The sequence below is a fragment of the Stegostoma tigrinum genome, chromosome 4 (assembly GCF_030684315.1).
Source record: "Stegostoma tigrinum isolate sSteTig4 chromosome 4, sSteTig4.hap1, whole genome shotgun sequence".
Classification (NCBI taxonomy): Eukaryota; Metazoa; Chordata; class Chondrichthyes; order Orectolobiformes; family Stegostomatidae; genus Stegostoma; species Stegostoma tigrinum.
In genome coordinates, this window is record NC_081357.1 from 41,141,964 (window position 1) to 41,162,833 (window position 20,870).

At 40.7% G+C, this 20,870-nt stretch overlaps 1 protein-coding gene across 1 annotated transcript in view; it reads right to left on the minus strand.

The window, feature by feature from the left end:
- The window catches only part of mdn1 (midasin AAA ATPase 1), a 174,473-nt gene that overhangs the window by 102,981 nt on the left and 50,622 nt on the right, over window positions 1-20,870 (minus strand). Inside the window, exons 28-38 of the mRNA XM_048530338.2 lie at window positions 20,338-20,472; window positions 17,402-17,540; window positions 13,797-13,935; window positions 10,759-10,889; window positions 10,487-10,625; window positions 7,530-7,659; window positions 6,290-6,529; window positions 5,232-5,429; window positions 3,346-3,557; window positions 1,716-1,838; window positions 487-684 (exon numbers count right to left, since the gene is read on the minus strand). Coding sequence (XP_048386295.2) covers window positions 487-684; window positions 1,716-1,838; window positions 3,346-3,557; window positions 5,232-5,429; window positions 6,290-6,529; window positions 7,530-7,659; window positions 10,487-10,625; window positions 10,759-10,889; window positions 13,797-13,935; window positions 17,402-17,540; window positions 20,338-20,472 — 1,784 coding nt within the window. The remainder of the gene's footprint in view (window positions 1-486; window positions 685-1,715; window positions 1,839-3,345; window positions 3,558-5,231; window positions 5,430-6,289; window positions 6,530-7,529; window positions 7,660-10,486; window positions 10,626-10,758; window positions 10,890-13,796; window positions 13,936-17,401; window positions 17,541-20,337; window positions 20,473-20,870) is intronic.

The following is a 20,870-nucleotide window of genomic DNA, read 5'->3' on the forward strand; positions in this document are numbered from 1 at the left end:
AAGTTTAAAGGAGATGTGTGAGGTGGGTTTTTTTAATTTAAGAAATGCAAGAGAGTATTAGGCACCTGGAATGTGCTGCAAGGGGAGGTGGTAGAAACAGATAGTAAAGTTTTAAGAGGCATTTAGACAGATCCTTGAGCAGGCAGGAAACAGAAAGATACAGACAATGCGCAGGCTAACAGGTTAGTTTAGAATGGCGTCACAGCCAGTGTGGACAAGGTAGGCTGAAGAGCCTGTTCCTGTGCTGTACTATTCAACGTGGGGAAGAATAAAATCACTGAGGAATCATCTGCTTCAAGGTTTTCAGAGGGTGAAAATATCAAAGCTGCCTCGCCCGAAATGCAACACAAATGTTTCTTTTTAATCAATCAAAAAAAACAGCTCAGCAACTGAGAATCTACATGTCTTTTACTCTTAAGTATGACTGAGGTCAATTTTTAGGCTCCAGTGGAAGACCTCCTGAATTGCACTCATTTCTGGCATTACCTGTGTGAATCGATTGAGGAAAGACTTGGGGAGACCCTTCCTTCCACCTCCTTGGTGATACGGATTCTGACAACCAAAGATCTTGGTCCTGTTATGCTCCACAATGAAGCAACGACCCAACTCGGGAATAAAAATCTCAGCACGATGGTCAAAGCAGGAGTTCAGTCCCTCTAGCACAGACTGGGAAGCTAGGTTTAACTGAAAGAATAAGGTTGACAATTGTTTTTGATGTTATTAATGCCATACACAGCTTGTTTCTGGATTACTGTTGCTGAAAATAGAGAAATGGCATTGTGGATTTGGCATTGGGCATTAGTATGGATGGGAGACACATCTCAACAGCACTGAATGTACAGCTCTAAGAACCCTCAGATATTTAGTGGTGCCTGTACAAACAAATGCACAGAACCTTTTGCATAACAAAATTAGAATATGAGCAGCTAAACTGAATGATCGCGTTATATTTCAAAAGACTTGCCATACAAAATATTAAGAGCTGAAAAACCATCACCGGTACAGCCTGATTATTTCTGATGTTATATTCTGTTGATTCTAAAATCACATGCTCCTTAAGCTATGGAATTAAGGAATCATGTTAGACAGGAATGAGAAAACAGGTGCTAAGTAAGATAACAAAGCTTCCTCCACCCAGCAGAATATTGAGCTGCTAGCCGTTGCAATCCTCAGGCTGACTGTACAGAGAGCAGCACATTTTCATCGAAAGTTCTTCATTCTATGAATTCCTGACCAGAGTCAGCCCACATTAGCAAGAAATCTTCCACATTTACAATTAGGTCGGGTTAAAAAAAACAAACAACAAAACTAAGTGGATGCATTTTGCAGTCGTGGATGTGCGACCAGCTCACAGGAGATCTCCAAACACATCTGTCTAACTGTTTAGTGAAATGATAGCTACAAAGTGGTGGAGAAGGGAAATGCAGATGTGTGCAAAAATCCAACATATCAAAGATGCAGTTAAGTCATTAAATCTAGTAACTGTGAATTAATTTCGGTTGTCACTCAGGAGTAGAGGGCAACACTAAAGCTGTCAATGCGTTATGAACGTCACTGCTATCAATTCCTGTTCCAAAGTGTAAAAAATCCAACTCACATCCACAGGAGAAACTACCTATAACGATTACACTTCTGTGCTAAGTTTAAAGTCTAGAAGATAGTCACGTCATAATACATGGTGATGAGTTGAATCAAATCATTCCTACAGCACTCACCTCATCTAAGACAATCCAATGTCCAGCCTTGAGGGCTGCAAGCAGAGGGCCATCACGCCAGGCAAATTCACCTCCTTTACCTCCCTCAACAGGCAGGTCTGTCCCAAACAAGTCAGTCACATCCTATAGGAACAGGAGAGAGCCAATCATCATTGCAGATCATAGGTACACCAAAATAAAAAGAATTAAAACAAAACACAATCTTTGTCATTGACTTTAATTTTTTTTGGTGGAGAAATCTCTGGCTGCAAACAAGACAAAATAGATCTTAATATCTAACTGTGCAGCACTGAACAGTCACAACTTTATACACTTGTAAAATATCAACCTGTCCGGCAATGTTACACCACACCTCTTAAAACGGGTTGCACTCAAATTCCAGATCTCCTGGCTCGTGGGTAGGGATACTACTACCGTGCCAAAGAACACTCAAGTCACAACTTTATGTAATAACTCCTTAAGCTAACAATGACAAATACTGATTTATTGCAATTATGTGTTACATTGGGTACACTAAATGCCATCTAGACATCAATAAAATCTCAATCTGCACTTTCTATCATTTCCAGCCAAATTAAATGCCATATACTGCAAGGGATCTGTTCATTTATTTCTTATTTACAAATTGATGGCTGTCTTTCCCATATTTCAATCTTGACTATAATTAAAGGTCAGTTCATATGACTGAACTACTTTACGATGTCCACTAGTTCTGCAGATATTTTCAAACTAACCTGTTCAGTTTTGATATTACAAAAAGGTTGTGTAAGGCATTATACAGATATTAAGTATGAAATTATTCAATTTTATTAAAAAAAGCAGAGATTATTTCTTAAATAGAGTGTGCTTCCGAAGTGCAGGTGGCCAAAAAGATGATCCCTCATTAATGAGTCACAAAGCTATCGTGAACGTACAGGAAGCAATTAGGAAGACAAGTGGCATGTGGGCATTCATCACAAAGGGATTTGAGTGCAGGAGTAAATGGCGGGCTTGCTGCAATTCTTTAGAACCTGGTGAGAACTCACCTGGCATTTTGCATACAGTTTTGGTCTCCTTACACTTGCAGCAGATATGCTTGAAACTAATCCCTGGGATGACATAATTGTTTAATTTGGAGAGAATACAGACCTAGTTTCACCAGAATTTTGAAGAATGGCAGGTGATGTCATCAATACTTAACATTCTTAGAGTGTGACAGGATGGATATAGATAGGACATTCCCTCTGGCAAATGATTCTAGAACCATGAGACATATTCTCAGGATATGGGGCAGCCTGTTTCAGTCTCATATGAGGAAGAATTTCTTCACTCAAAGGGCAGTAGACTTGGGAACTCTACGTCATGAACACGGCACAAGTTTCAATTTTCAAGCAGGCTCAAGACAGAAATTAATAGGCTTCTAAAGATATTGGAAACTGTGTGTGGAAATTATCAATCATGATCTAGAATGGCAGGGCAGGCTTGATAGGCTGGTTTATAATTTATTGTAATGTTGGTACACTGAAGTCCTGCTTTGCGAAAAGCTCAAATCATACTCTTCATCTAGTTTCCTCAGAATGCGGTCCACTTTTAAAATAGATTTGAGCAGGGGGAGGGATGAAACAAAGGCTTCATTATCACAAAAGCTTACCGTTTGCTCTGAAAGATTGATTCGGACTAGCTGGTTTCCAGAGGCCTTTGCCAGAGCTGCTACCAAGCTTGTCTTGCCAACCCCTGGTGATCCCTCCAATAGAATCGGCCTCTTTAACTTCAATGCTCGCAAAAGTCTCTGGGCATTCATTGCTGTTGTGTTAGCATTCAGTGCGTAGTCTGTGACTGCCGCTTTCTCTCCAACAGCCCCTACTGAAAACATCAATACACACACAGATTTAAATACATGCACGGTAGGTTCTTTAAACCCTTTAAATATCAGTCACATTAAAATAACACTCTGCTCTCCAGCACACCCGCAACCCCCAGAATCCATCAACTGAGGCAATCTGATCAATTTTGCCCAAATGTGAAAATTAAGTCTTGCTGCAGGTAGACTGTAAGAGTACAAATAAGCCAGTTTAATCAGGATAAACAAATTGAAATGAATGCACAGAACAAAAGACAATTATTTAGAAAAAACACAAATATTTCAAAGCTGAATGTTAGATTAAACAAACCTCATTTGTGAAAGATTCAATGTTTAGGAAAAAAAATCAACTCAGGAAATCAACCTTGAAGCAATTGGAAGTCACTGTTTTTGATATTAAAATTGCCTTTTCAAAAAAAGGGTCTTTGAAGGCAGTAAACTGATTAATTTAGCAATATTTATAAGTTTAATCGTAGCTAGGAGGTATAGTTGTGGTACTGTTGTTGTCTCTCTACCTCAAGTCCCCCTGCTCAAGAGGTGTATCGTAACAGCCTGAACAGGTTACTAGATGAGAACAGAGTCCATCACATTTGCAGAGATAGTAGGAACTGCAGATGTCAGAGAATCTGAGATAACAAGGTGTAGAGCTGGATGAACACAGCAGGCCAAGCAGCACCAGAGGAGCAGGAAGGCTGACGTTTCGGGCCTAGGCCCTTCTTCAGAAAAAAGAAGGGGGGGGTGTAGGCCCGAAACGTCAGCCTTCCTGCTCCTCTGGTGCTGCTTGGCCTGCTGTGTTCATCCAGCTCTACACCTTGTCATCTCCATCATATCTGCCTTTGACCTTATGTTAAACTGCACATAATAAGGGAGTAAACGGTCTCTAACAGTTAGTCTACAACAGAATCAGAAAAAGGGCAAGGAAAACCCATGTGGAAGAGAAGTCTGGAACAACAAGTTCATTGAATGGTACGTGTACTTTCCTAAAGTTGCTGCAGGGATATAACATTACAGGGCTCAGCATTCATTGGTAATTGATAACAAGCAACTCCAGCACGAATTTCTAATTTGCGACTAGAAAAGCGCGTAAAAACAAACAAACAAAGCCACTAATTGACAGTCAGTAAACGCAGAGCTGGAAAAACACATCAGGTCAGACAGCATCCAAGAAGCAGGAAAGTCAACATTTGGCCGAAACGTCTCATCAGTGTCCGCGCTCTCTAACAGTAACACACATACCACATTTTATGTACAGAATTAACTGAAATACAGCATTTGATAAGGAGTTTGGAAGTAATAAATATTCAGTGCACAAGTCAAGAGCTTACAAATGGCCAGATTCTCATATGGGTTAATTTAGGTGAGCTCTGACTGCAGTCAGTAAGCAATTTAAAACAAAAATATAGAGGAAACTGAATGCATTACTGCTGCTACTTGTACGTCTTATTTTCTTAGGGGCGTGAAGGACCAGATTCTTTCCAAAACAATTTCAATTCCAAAAATTGCAAAAGCTTTAATGAGCTACCTGAAGGTTTCCCCTTTCTGATATGAGCTAATGGAATGACTCTATGACTTGCACTGAGAACACTGAACAGCTTAAAAAAATGTGGCGTTGTCCAAGGAAGACGCAGAGAGGATAGTGAGAGCGATGTGATTGTTCTCTGATCACTCATGCTTACCGGTGGGAATGTAGAATGGATGAATTCCAAAATAGCTTTCAGTCCATACAACTTTCCTCTTTCTTTTCTGATCATAACTATTTAACATATTCCACATTTGTTTGGACAACTTTGTGACCTTGGACAGTTTCTTTAAAAGGAAGCTCAGGCATGCTTTGCGTGCAGCTAAAGTAGCCTCTGGAGAAGAAAATGCAGACCCTAGTAGGGAAAGAATGCAAAAGGATCAAACCTATAACACATGTAATATACACTTTGTCAATATTGAGAAAATTAATATTACGACCACAGTGGGAGGAGTACACTGTCTTTCTCGAGTTCCATTAATCCATGGTAACACATCATGGTAGTCCATGATGTTTTGAAATGGAGTTAAATTCTGAGGGAGAGTTGCAGGATATTTGAAATGTTAACTTTAGTTTTTTCTTCACAGATGCTGCTAGACCTTGAGTTTCTCCAGTATTTTCTGTTCTTTTTCATTTCAGATCTCCAGCATCCTCGAATGATTTGGCTTTTTGATGCTTTCTCGATGTTAGAATTAAAATAGACAAAAATAAAATCAACCCAGCTTCTTTAATAAATAAATAGCTTACAATTTGAAAAACAAACCTTTACTCTACTAAACTGATAGACACACGCGCACAGAGGTTCACACTCAGAAAAAAAAATTGTCTCAAAGGCAAAACAAAAAATAAAGTGTGGAATGTTCATGGCTCACAAAAATGGATGTCACTAAACACAATCAAATCTCTTTGGACTTTTTGTCAAGGTATCTTGCTCAGGAGGTAGCAGCTGTTATAAATTTCATTGGACAACTACATTTCTGGAAAATCAGTTTGAAAATACAGTAATTTGAATCCCAAATGCAAAAGATGTCAAGTCCACTTTTTGCAAAATGAGAAACTTTCAAAAGCTCTTTCTCCATTAACTAACTTCATTAAAATATACTGGGATCATTAAATATGAACAGTCCAACATCAATTACTTGAATTTTACATTGTCTTAAACGTGCTAAAAATTCCTGCCTTTCCTCCCAACGAAGTTTCACTCGTCAAAAATACCTGTTCCAATTCCATCGATACAGATGAGACACGCAGCATGTATAAATCCAGTCACAGGATCAAGCTGAAAATCACCAACTTCATCCAAATCCATGACATCTGCAGTCGCTTTTCTTGTTGTAACATTCATGAATTCTACCCAGGACAGGAGATCTCGGATACTTAACACACATCGGCGCCCAAAGTCTTGATTCTTTAACCAGTCAATAAAATCCAAAATAAGTTCAGCTATATCTTCACCTGCAATATATAGGGAGGGGGAAAATAAACTAGTTTTGCAGGGAAAAATTACCATCCACTTCAATTGCAGATTTTAAAAAACACCATTTCTCATTTTGCTCCCTGTTCCCTATGTTTTTCCATGTACTTAACGTTCTTGAAACAAGGAGACTACAATTAACCTATCATCAGATCTTGGAAATGATTGGCCTTGAATCCATTGTAAGAATATAGTGGAGCATAAATTCACTCAATAGATGATGGAAAATGTAAAACTGAGAACTTCACCATTCCATCCATGAAAATTTTCCTCCCTGTTGACACAATTTTGAGCACCAATTGTCTGAGCTTCTGGGGTAGCTCACATCACAAAAACTTTCCTGTCACAAACCTGGCAGCGAAAATTTGTTTTATGCTTGCCTTGAATTAAATAGATTGTATGCTTAAGCAAAGAGTACAGGAGTAATTGCTGCCTCCTAAATATCAAAACCCAACTCACGGAGCATATAGGACATCTCTTTGAAGAACCAGGCAAGTCCATTTTTCAAATCTATTCGAGCACAACACACACAAGTCGTAATAGTTGGCTAGATTTCACACAGCCCAGGATTCATTCATGCAACCAATAAACTGATGAGCTGACTGAGTTTCAACAGGACACGTATGGGTGACTGTCTGTGTGGAGTCTGGACATGCTGCCAGTATCTGCATGGGTTTAATCCGGGTACTCCAGTTACCTCCACAGTTCAAAAATATGCAGATGTAGGTGGATTGGCCCTGCTAAATTGTCCTAAAGAGTGTGGGAATATGCAGGCTAAGTGGATTAGCCACAGTAAATGCAGGGATGGGAGCTGGGTCTGGGTGGGATGCTTTTTACACAGTTGGTGCAGGCTTGATGGGCTGAATGACCACTATCTGCATGCTATGATTCTAAGTATTAGAATCTTTTGTCCCATGTCATTCCTCAAAAAGCTAAAAATATCCAACTAAAATAAAATGAAAATTGAACAGCACATCGCACCTTGACGATCTTGCTCAGGGAAAGAAAGTCCAAGGCTTAGGTTATGTTGAATTATCGCCATCATATCCTCACGGCTATTGATTGGTGGACACCAGATCTCAGTAAATCTGTTCCTCAGGGCTGGAGAAAGCTGAAACGTAAGCAATAGATCAATTCACTTTGCAAGAGTTCCTGCTTTCAGTATTGTATTGAGACAATATGAAACAACATTATGTTTGTTCATAGGTGTGGTGTCCCTGGTTAGGCCAGTATTTGTGGCCATCCTGAACTGGCTCGGAGATGGTGGTGAGCTGCTTCCATGAAACATTGCAGCCACTGGAGCGCAGGTACACCTACAATGCTGTTAAAAAGGCAGTTCCAGCAGTTTGATCAAGTGGCAGTGAAGGAACGGCAGTATAACCGGAAATCAGGTTGGTCTAGGCAACTTGTAAGTGAAGGTATTCCCATGCATCTGATGCCTTTGTCCTTCCGGATAATAAAGGCCTTGGGATCAGAAGATGCTGTCAGAGGAGTTCTGGTGAGTTACTGCAGTGCATTGTGTAGATGATACATGCTGCTGCTCCTGTGCATTGTTGGTGAAAGGAGTGATGGTTGAAGGTTGTGAATAGGATGCCACTGAAGCAGCTTGCTTTTCTAAATGGTGTCAAACTTGAGGGTTGAACCTTTCCAGACAAGAGGAGAATATTCCATTACCTTTCTGACTTGTGCCTTGTTGACAGACTGCACAGTCACTGGGGAGACCACAGGAAATGTACTTGTAGTATTTCTAGCACTGGATCTACTCTTGTAGTCTTAGTAGCACTCGGATGGAGCTTCTAGTGAAAGGTAACCCTTCAGGATGTTCAAGTGGGTATTCAGTGATGGCAATGCCATATAACGTTAAGGGATTGCGGTTAGACTTTCTCACGTTTGAAATAGTCATCACCTGTGGCACGAATGTTGTCTCCAATTGGCCTAATGATGGCTGCTGTCCAGGTCTTGCTCTGTTTGGATACTTGCCTTCTCCCCTAGTAGTTATCTCATGAGAATGCAACAACAGCCAAATTCATGGGGCCAGGATTGGGTCAGCTGCACAAATTGGTGGAGTGGCGGCGTCAGTGGAGCGTGCGAGAGAGACAGCAGAGCAACATGGAATTATATGGTCAGGGCAACAAACTGACATTTCTGCAGTTGCAGACGTGACACCAGCATGGCCTGCTCCCACTCTTGGTCACATGATCATAAGATACAGGGTCAAAATTAGGTAATTCAGTCCATCCAATCTGCCCGCCATTCGGTCACAGCCGACTTGTTTCCAACCCCATTCTCCTGCTTCTCCCTGTCACCCTTGATCCCCTTTCTAAATGAAGATCAAATATGTCACTGAACGGCAACTGGACACTCTAAAGGGTGAAAGAGAACCATCACAGATCATGGTCCATGGTGATACCAACCCACAAGGAACAGGAGGAATTAGGACCTGCAAACAGAACATAGGGAGTATGAAATTAATTGAAAAGGATCTCAGGATCCCAGTCCCACATGCTGTTGACATCAGGGCAGAAGAATAGAACGACTGACTTCAGGGATGGTGTAGAATGAACAGATTGTTGAGGGGATCAATTCTAGGAAAAATGAGATTGGTATGAATTGTTCAGGGTGTACCCAGCAGGACAGGGACTAATATCCTCACAGAACGTTCACTAGTACTGCAGAGGAAGGAAGACAAGAACCAGAGTGAGCAAACATGACTGCAACATAGAAAACAGTAAGAGGAGTAGGCCACTCAGTCCTTAAAGCCTACACAATCATTCAATATAGCATCTTGGTGGATCATCCAATGCTCCTGCTTTCTCCCCACACGCTTTACCAGGGAAAACAATTTGAGGCGAAAGCATCAAATGTTTTCCCAAGGAGTTAGATATAGTTCTTAAAGCTAAAGGGAATTAAAGAACACTAAAGGATTGCCACTCTCTGGGTGAAGTAATTTCTCCTCTGGCCTACCTTGTATTCTGAGACTGTGACTCTGATTTTGCACTCAGCAGTCATAGGAACATCCTTCCTACATTCATACTGCGTGGTGCTGTTGAAGTGTTATAGATTTCTAGGAGGTTCCTGCTAATTCTACTCGACTCCAGTAAACATGGCCCTAACTGGCCTAGGATCTCTTCATGTTTGTTTCAGTCCTGCCACCCAGAATCAGTCCGGTGAACACTTGTGCACTCCCTCCGTAACAAGAATGTCCTTCCTCAGATAAAGGAGGCCAAAACTTCACACAATACTCTTGGCCTCACCAAGGTCCTGTACAATTGCAGCAAGTCAGCCCTCTCCTTGTATTTGAAGCCTCTCACTGTGAAGGCCAAAATATAATTTGAATAAAGTGTCAAAAATTCAAGATAGTTACAAATAAACCAGTTACCCAAGACACCTACAGCGGTAGTTCAATGAAACAGCTCACTGACACCTTCTCCAGGGTGATAAACATGACCCCGGCCCATGATGCCCATATCCCATAAACAAAAATGGTAAAACTTGCTACTTGTGGTAATAACTCAGGCAAGTAGACTCCATGCGTTCATATGTGAACACGTAAATAGGCTGCCACACTCAGCAGGCCTGAGAGAATATTGCAGGATGGAAAATGCTGTCATATGGTATTAATTCCGTCAACGGTCAGCAAGGTGTGCCTCTCAGCGTGCTGGCTGACATTGAAAAAAAAATCACTTGGGTCACTACTAGCGTGCCATTTGTGGCAGCTTGCTTTGTGAACATTGGTGCCCTGACTTTTTTTTTGACATTGCAACTCAGAACTACCACTTCAAAAAAAAACTACATTGGCTACAAGTGCTGTGGTATGTCAAAGGGTGTGAAACACTGGTTATAAAGGAAAGGTTTTTCTTCCTGCTTAGATCATTAGCCATCTGCTTATTTTCTGCACTATATCATTTCAAATCATCGTACCATGACTACACACTTACCTCCTTCTTGCCAAAATCACCTCCAGGGTTCATGGTTGCAAGTATCCTAAATCTGTTTCCAGCTGTAATGAGCTCCACAGTATCATCTTCTGCACTTCCCTTTTCTGCGAGCAAGAGTGTCTGTTCATCTTCCAGCACACTGCGCAAGCATTGAAACAAGTTATTCAATACAAAATAGAAACTATTACAAAACGGTTGAAAAAGGTTAGAAACAATCCAATTCCTGCTTTAAACATCTGAAAATAAACTGGTGAATCTGATTTTAACAAAACCTGTTGAGTCTTTCCAAAACAGAATCATCCGCCAGTGAGATTTCATCCATCAGAAACATGTTATCTTCCTTCATTGCAAGTACAAGAGGTCCATCATGCCACTCAAACAGTCTGTTGGGGTTGGCACCATCCTAATGGTCAAGAAATACATCTTAAAAAAGGTAAACACTTAACCTCACCTCCAAAAAAATAAAATCTGGAGAACAGCACTACTTGCCAATTTGTGTCACATGTATAGGGACTTAATTAAGACACAGACAAATCTGGTATGTTTTACTACATTATGAGGCAACTACTTTCATGTGATGCCTGTGCAAACTTGTCTTAATTCCTGACCAATTCATATTTCTAGCTGATTCACCCACTATCTCACTACTCTACACACAGTTTAAGCAGTGAACCTTTAATAGTCTTTGGAAACAAAACCAGCTCCTCAGAGCATCAGAGATACTCCACCCAACCAGCAGAACAGGCTCAAGGAGTAGAGTGGCCTTTCCTTTCATGATTTTGCCTGAAAAATTTGCCGACCACCACAAAAGTGGAGAGGAGAAATGGACACCAATTTTGATCAGATTTCTTACTGTTTAGTTCCTTTTTGATGCAGGTTGTTATGAATTACTCGGTTTTCTCTGTTGCATGATCTTTGACTGGAACAAATAACCAAAGAGACAAAAACAAAAGAATGGACAATTCCCTTTAATATGAAATAATATTAATGTGTTCTGCCTGATTTATTTTCTGTTTTCAGCTATTCCAGTCTTAAGTGAAAACGTCCTTCTTAAACCTATCACTTGGCTGCAAGACTTGGCTTCTCAACCTCATTACATCGGCGCCCATTTTATTTCATTACACAGCTGTAAAGCCCTCTGACTGGGCAGAATGCCAGTGTTAAAGGCAAACTACCATTCACATTTCCTACCTTCTGGGCTGTACTGGGTAGAATTTGAAATCTCTTTTGTTAATCAAGCAGATTCATTGTGTCAGTACTGCAAATGGGTAATCAAAGCAAAGCCATTTCCCAAGTGTGATTTATGCATATCCTAGTATATTTCAAGGCAATGTCCACAATTATAACGCAGGTTATCAATACCCCATTACAAGAGATGGGCACAACTCAACCTATTATCAGTCAGACAGACAGAACTAGAGTTATTTTCTGAGATAACAAGGTGTAGAGCTGGGGAGTCAGGGTGGGGGTTGGTCACTCCAGGGAAGACAGACAAGTCAAGTAGGTGGGGATGAGACTGGTAGGTAGGGGGAGGTGGGGATAGGTGGGAGAAAGGACAGACAGATTAGGGAGGCTGGGACAAGCTGGGCTAGTTTTGGGTTGCGGTAGGGGAGATTTTGAAGCTTGTGAAGTCCACGTTGATACCTTTGGGCTGCAGGGTTCCCAAGCGAAATATGAGGTGCCATTCTTGCAACCTTCAGGTGGCATCACTGTGGCACTGGAGGCGGCCCAGGATGAACACGATATCCAAGGAGTGAGAGAGGGAGCTGAAGTGGTGCGTGACTGGGAGGTGCAGTCGTTTGTTGCAAACCAAGCGCCAGTGTTCCACAAAGTGGTATCCATGCCTCTGCTTGGCTTCCCCAATGTAGAGGAGGGTACAACGGGAACAGGGGATACCATATGCCACATTAGCAGATGTGCAGGTGAACATCTGTTTGATGTGGAAGGTTTTCTTGCGGCCTGGGATGGGGTGTGGGGGGAGGTGTAGGGGCAGGTGTAGCATTTCCTGCTGTTGCAGGGAAAAGTGTAGGGGGTGGTAGGTAGTGTGGAGTAGACAAGGGAGTGATCCCTCTGGAAGGCAGATCAGGGTGGGGAGGTGGATGACATTTCGATCCTGGGCCTCCTGCAGTGCCATAATGATGCCACCCGAAGGTTGCAGGAACAGCAACTCATTCTGCTTGGGAACCCTGCAGCCCAATGGTATCAATGTGGACTTCACCAGTTTCAAAATCTCCCCTTCCCCCACCGCATTCCAAAACCAGCTCATCCCCGCATCCCTAACCTGTCCAGCCTTTCTCCCACCTATCCACTCCCCCACTTCAAGCTCCTACTTACCAGCCTCACCCCCCCCCCCCCCCCACTTGATTGTCCGTCTTCCCTGGGCTGACCAACCCCTACCCTAACGCCTCAAAATAAAGGGAAGCAGATGAAGGACTGAGGTCAGGAGGAACTTCTTCACCCAAAGGGTTATGAATCTGTGGAATTTCCTGCCCAGTGAAGTGGTTGAAGCTACCTCACTGAATGTTTTTAAGGCAAGGCTTGATAAATTTTTGAACAGTAAAAGAATTAAGGGTTATGGTGAGTGGGCGGGTAAGTGGAGCTGAGTCTCAAAGATCAGCCATGATCTTACTAAATGGTGGGGCAGGGTCGAGGGGCCAGATGGCCTACTCCTGCTCCTAGTTCTTATGTTCTATCTCCCCACCTACACTCACCTTTGCTCCATCCCCATCTCTTTAAACTGTCCATCTCGTCTCCACCTGTATGCTCCTTTATCAATCTTCCATCCGCCTTCCCCTCTCTCTCTCTCTCTCTCATTTCAGAATCCCCTTCCCCTCCCCCATTTCTGAAGAAGGGTCTCGACCGGTAACATCAGCTTTCCTGCTCCTCTGATGCTGCTCGGCCTGCTGTGTTCATCCAGATCTACACATTGCTGGAGTTTGATCTAACATCGGCAGCTCCTACTATCTCTGGGAGTTATTTTCTCTTCAGTTTTACTCCCTGATCCACAAAACATGATTCAGCTTAATACAAACTCATGTCCTAAGTTGCACTTTCCATTTCACAGTAAGTACACAACCGGATTTGTTGTAAAAGTATAATTGTTCAGATTTGCTTTCTATACTTTCTGTCCCCACGTTTGAGTCACGTAACAGAGCCAAATAAACTAACTCAAGATAGCAATTCCAGCAGCTAGCTTGGGAATGTAATGACAGAATCTGGTCATGGTGGTGGGGGCACTGCCAAACTTTAATTAACTACTTGACAAGGGCTGACAAATGGATTAGTGGCTACAAACCAGTAATAAACTTACTTCTTCGCTGCAACTATGTCTGACAGGCCTCAAACCCCCAAGGAAGTCAGATGTCTCCAAGTGCAAATGACAATTCACTGTGTGCAGCTTCTGATTGAACAAGGAAGCAAACATCTGACACACTGTGGTCTTACCACACCTAGAAAGAAAAGCAAAAGATAGCTCACATTCAGTTATTCGATCAACAGACAGCAAAGTAATGGAAAGCACTGAAGAATTGATTCAGCAACAGCACAGTGGCCAATACAAATCTGGAAGCAGCACATTACATATTAAGTTCTTCAAAGCATTTGCATACAGGGGGAGAAAAAAAAAAACCAAGCCCACCCAAATCCAGGTTCCCGTATCAAATGGATAACATGAAAACAGTGCACATCGGACCACAAGCTTTAGGAGCAGAAGTTGACCATTCAGCCCATTGAGTCTGCTCCACCCCTCAAATGACATCGTAGCTGATCTGATCCTCCTCAGCTCCAGTTTCCTGCCTTCTCCCCACACAAACATAGGGCAATGCCAAATGGTGGGGGGGCGGCCAGGGCATTATTGAGGTCCATATGGAATGCCGGGACAATACAATGACGGAAATTAAAGTTGTAAAACAGTTGTCAGATTTCATAAACAGAACGATAAGAAGCTATCTACTTGGTGACTTTAGAATTAAAAAAAGGTAGTACAAATTATAAGGCAATATGACAGCTACGAGAATTCTTCAGAGCTAGCTATGGACCTTTTTTATTCATTCACAGGAAGTTGACACTGGCTGGGTGAACACTTATTGGTCACTCTCAAGTACTGCGGAGAAAGTGATGGTCAGCTGCTTTCTTGAACTGTTGCAGTCACTGTGCACTGATAGTGCTGTTGGGTAAGGCAGTCCACTACTTTGATTGCGAAGGAATAGCAATATTTTCCAAGTCATTATGAGCCCAGCTTTTGTTTGGAGCACGTGATCAAAAACGCTTTGGTGAGTTGCTCCAGTCCATCTTTTAAATGGTACAGACTATTGCTTCATTTATAGCATGGAGAGCGATTATTTAAGATGGTATTTGGGATGCTAATCAAACAGACTGTTTAGTCTGTACTGAGTTTCTTCACCATTGTAGCTCCAATGTTCCAAGCAAGTGGGAAGTATTCCATCATACTTCTGATTTGCATGATGTAGATAAACAAACATTAGGGAGTTAGGAGGGGAGTAACTTGATGCAGAACTCCCAGCATCTGGATAATTCTGGCAGCCACAGTATTTAAACATGGGCCTGTTAAGTTCCTGACCAATTGTGATGGTAAAATGTTATTCTTCCATTTAATGGCAAGAGGAGATTGTTCAATTCTCTCTTGCTTGAGATAATTAATTGTTTGGTACTTGTAGAAGACCAAGTGAAATGTGTGCCCACATAACAACCCATGTTTAAATGTTCTCTACATCTTGCAGGACATCAATATAGGATGTATCAGAGATAATGGAAACTGTAGATGCTAGAGAATCCGAGATAACCAAAAATAACGTTTCGTCAGCTTTTATGCTCCTAAGTTGCTGCTTGGCCTGCTGTGTTCATCCAGCTCCATACTTTGTTATCAATGTAGAACGCTTCATTTTCTGGAAGTGTTACAAGTTGGTACTGAACATGTATGCAATTTTTTCATTAAAAAATTCTTTAAAAAGTGTTTTATTCACTTATGAATATGCATACCATTAGCTGGGCCAGTATTCATTTATGTCTATTCAGAAAAGAACATCCCAATTTTTGACATTATGTAAAGATGATCATGCTCCAAGCAGCTAAGGATGTTTGGGCCTAGGATACTGTCCAGGACTGACATGAGTTAGGGAGTGCCCAACATCTGAAGTTTATTCCCACCCAATTCCCTTTGACTTCAATTCATTAGGGTTCCTTGATGACATACTTCATCAAATGTTGCCTCACTATCAAAAGCAGCAACTTTAATCTCATCTCTGAATTCAGCTCTTTTGTCCATACATAAAAGTCAGGAGCCAAGTTAAACTAGCTGAAACCAAACAAAGCATCAGTGAACGGGTTTTTGTTCAGTAAATGCTGTTATACTACACTGTCAACAATCCCTTTCATCATTCTGCTGATCATCACTATTAGGTTACTGGGCAGGGTGGACATTTGGTCTAATTGGATTTGTCCATTTTGAGGAAAAGGCATATTTGGGTAATTTTCAGACTGTAAGGCAGATGTCAGCATTGAAGTACTAATGGAACAAATGAGAAGCATGGCTAATTCTTAAGCACAAGTCTTCAGCACTACAGGTGGAATTTTGGTCACAGTCTATAATCTGAGTGACATGTAGGGTGTGGAGTTATTTCTTGATATAATATAGGCTGAATCAAACTGCAAATTACTGGCTGCTCCAACTGTAAGGACCTCAGGAAGAGATGGATCATCCACTCAGCACCTCTGGCTGATGCATTTATACTGCAAATTCAATAATATTCCCAAATTTCTCCAATTAGTGCAGTTTTACAACTGTATTTTTGTACCATGGCAATACTATGGCTTGAGGAGGTGCATTTTCTCTTTTTTTTTGATGACAGGTTTTGAGCTGTAGACACCAAGTTGTTTCTAAGCGAATAAAGGAAATCCAATGCAAGTGTATTTTTTTAAAAATTTAGAACAAAAGAAGTAGGATGAACGGGTAGAGTCAGGCTCCCCGAGAGCCAGGGTTTTAGTTTAGCTTTTAGTAGTTGTTGGGATTTGGAAACTGATTGTGGAAGATGCTACATCTCTTTCTCTCTCTGTTACTAGAGGGGAGGCAATGGCCTTATGGCATTATCGCTGAACTGTTAATCCAAAGACCCAAATAATGTTCTGGGGACCCGGATTCGAATCCTACCACGGAAGATGGTGGAATTTGAATTCAATAAACATCTGGAATTAAGAATCTAATGATTAACATGAATCCATTGGCAATTGTTTGGAAAACCCATCTGGTTCACTAATATCCTTTAGGGAAAGAAGCTGCTATCCTTACCTGGTCTGGTCTACATGAGACTCCAGACCCACAGCAATGTAGCTGATTCTGAACTGCCGATGGGCAATAAATGCTGGTCTAGCCAGCGATGTCCTCATCCCGTGAATGAATTTTAAAAAAAGCTAAAAGTTTGAGTTCTCTCTGCTGCCAGACTCGTATGTGAGACAATTCCGTTTTACTGAATTTGCATTAGCCCAGGGTGTGTTTGTGGGATTTGCCCATATTGGAACAGTTACTGTTTAGTAGTTAAATCATCTGTTAAGTTTTTCAGCAGAGTTAAAGTTAGACCAATTCTTCTTTGTTTGTATTTTAACTGTAGGGCAAGAATGAAGTGTGTTTTGCTTAAAGCCTAGTTGTGTGACCAATCGAATTGCATCTAGAATATAGCACTTTACACTTGGTCTTTAAATAAGATAATGGTTAGGGTCTAGGGTATCTCCTTGATATAGCTGAAGGGGGTTTTGTCTGGTTCATAACAATACATGTTGCGTGAAATGCAAAAATTTAATGTTCAAACCTCAACAGAATTTATTACAACTGCAGTTTATAGTTGTACCAGTATAAACATATCATTTGAGGATTAAGATTTAATCAAAATTTTGGATAATTACCCAGTTTCTCCAACAATTAGCACAGCTTCTCGAAACTGCAAAGCTTGTCCTACCAGAATTGCCAACTTTCGCATTCCATATGTCCACACGACATGGCGAAAGTCATCAGACATGACTGATGTCAGACTTGGCCACTGATCTGTAAAGTAAGAAACCAAGCGAAATGAGGTCATAACGGAATTACTGGGACGAGTCACGTACAGCTACAGTAATGAAGCATTATTAATCAGCATGAATGTGTGTACCTGATTAAATTGATATGAAACCTATTCAACCTCACAAATTGACAAGATCAAACAAAAGGCCCAAACTGTAAGTGGAGACTGATTTTTAAAGTTTTGTGAGCACCACTTAAAAGTGCCAGACTAAAACATGTCCAAATTCCAAAATATTTCTAAATTAGCAGCGCAGTGCACACAAACTAAGGATTGACAGGATGATACCACAAATATTGCTGGAGAGGAGAAATATTACTTTGCTTCAGGATTTCAAAGAGAAATAGAACAGATGGGCACGACATTGAGTGATCACATCAGTAATAAAGAAAACAAAAGTAGATTGAGTAAATTATTCAAACTCAGAAGAAAAGCTCCCGGTTAAGATAAATTTATTTTAAAATACTTGGAAGCAATCCAAATTAAAAAAGGTTGCAGAGGTATCTGTACTTTTATTTCATTGTTAGTTTGAAAAGGTGCCAGAGGATAGGTAGCAATCTAATTCCTAGATTTAAATAACATGCCCCAAAGAATCACAAACAAACAGCTTAACATCAGTGGCAGGAAACTGAATGGAATTCCTACAAAAAGGAAGTAGTACAACAACTAGGAGTAGGAAAAATAACAAGCAGTTAGCATGGATTCCAAAGGGAAAAACCTTACTTGAACAATGTTCCTGAATTTTGACGAGGTATCAGAATAAGATATAGTAATACAGCAGCTGTAATTTACTTGGACTTTCAGAAGGCCTTTGTACAAAGTATACAAAAAGAGGCTAGTGATTAAGTTCAGAGAACGGAATCAGAAACATGCAGAGTGGATTGGTTTGTCCTGTAGTCAATGAATGGCGAGTTATTCAAAGTGGTAGAAGGTACTTTTCATTAATTCACAGGATGTGGCATTGCTGCTTAGGTTAGCATTTATCAGCCATCCCAAACTGTCCTCCAGAAGGGTGGTGATGAACCTCTTTCTTGAATCGTTATAGTCCATGTGAATATAGACAACCACAGAGAGGGAGTTTCAGAATTTTGACAAAACAACATTCAAATAATGTCAGTATAGTCAGGATGGTGTATGGCTTGGAGGAAGCATGGAAGTAGTGCTATTCCCATGAATCTGCTGCCTCTGACCATTTAGGCGATAGAGGTTGTGTGTTTGGAAAGTGCTGTTTAAAAGGAGCCTGGAAGAGTTGTTGAGATAGGTAGAGAGCTGTTCTAGCATGATTAATACTAAGACCACTGCCATTCACAACTTATACAAATAATTTTGACTTTGGAATCAACAACCCATATTTCTCAATTTGCAGATGATGTCAAGTTTGAGGGTACAGGGAAGATGGTCAATACAGGAAAACATCAATAAACTTGCAGAATGGGAAAACAAATTTCAAAACGGATAAATTAAGTAGTATATTCTGCCTACTACTTTAACAAGCAAGTATACGTTGGTGGAAGATAATAAAGGAATACGAGTGTATCAATCACTAAAGTTGTACCACAGGTTAGCAAAGCCAAAACAAAACACACAGGATTTTCTATCTAGATATATGGAACTGAAAAGTAGGGAAGTTTGTACTAAGCCTGCATTGAACTTTGCAAGAAGTTCTGGTCACCATATCCTAAAAAACAATATGGAAATATACAGACCGTGCAGAGAAGATTGACAAGAATGATACCAGAAAATGTGTACATAAGCCAGTCACAAAACAGGAAAACAGCAACAGCCTGACTTTTATTTTGATCAAGATGATTTTTTTTTGGGAAAGTACCTAATTCAAGATCATCTATTTAAGATGATCATCTAGAAACCCTGATATGGAGGTGCTGGTGTTGGACTGGGGAGGACAGAGGCAGAACTCGTACAACACTAGGTTATAGTCCAACAGGTTTATTTGAAATCACAAGCTTTTGGAGCGAAGACACTTCACCTGAAGAAGGAGCAGTGCTTTGAAAGCTTGTGCTTTCAAATAAACCTGTTGAACTATAACCTAACATTGTGTGACTTCTCACTTTATCAAGAAACCCAATAGGGAATTCAGAATTTACCCAAGGATAAGAATATGGAAATCACTACCAGAATATGACTGCAGATCACCTAAGGGGAAGCTAAATAAATAGATGAAGGAGAAAGATGGAGATGGTTACAACGATAAACTTACATGAGAAAAGACAGAGGCAGCTCAAGTGGGGCATAAAGACCAGCATGGGCCAGTTAAGTCAAATGGATATATGGTACAGAAACTAGCTAACATAATTGATCATTCATAAAGCATCAGAAAAAGGATGCATTTATACAGTGCCTTTTATTATCACAGGCATTGCAAAACATAGCCAAGAAGCAACTGAAGCATATGGCAGCCAATTTGCACATGCAAAGCTCCTTTAAAACAGGTATGTGATAATTACCAGATGAACTGTAATTCTGATATTGATTGAATGATTAAAACAGGTCAGGCCAAAATAATTCCTGCACATCTTTGGAATTTATAACCTTCACTGAGGGAACCAATTGAATCTCGATTTAACATCTCAAGTGATTGATAGCAACTCTAACAATACAGCATGCCAAGAGTTCTGCACTCTACTGTCAGCCTCTACTTTGGTGCTTTAAGTCATGGAATGGCCCTTGAAACCCATAACTTGGGAAAGCATGCCATCAAATACTAGGCAGTCACAAAATCTCGAAACAAAATAAGGCTCTGTTGATAAAAAAAAAACTTACCCATTCTTTTTTGAAGACTCTCTTTTGAGAACATAACTTCAGGAACAAGCTTCCTTTTAAATTCTTTTTCAAGGATACGGTGAATAACAGCGACTTCTTCTTCTTTCCTTACACGGCCTGCCAAGAGCATATAAGCTGCAAGAGCAATCAACTATTAGTTCAGACCAACGCAGGTGAAATATTTAAAAAGTTGGTTCAAACTTGTGGACACAGTCTTAAACTCAAGCGTCGAGCAAAAACATGGCTTAAGGTGCAAAATTCACTTCATTATAAACGTAAATTTTTACTTTGGCAAAGTCCACAAGAAACAAACAATTTGTAGGCAGTCTACACAACCACACAACTAACGATGTCTTGTGCAAAAGTGAGATTCCCATTTCATGCCACCCCAGAGGAATAGGACTATTATTGCTAGTTGATTTCCATGCCTCTGGTAGCAACTCATACACAAGAGAGAAGGCGTGTTCAATAGAAAAGTGGACAGAAGTACTGGAGAAGAAGTGAACAAAACAATAAAACATCATAACACTGAG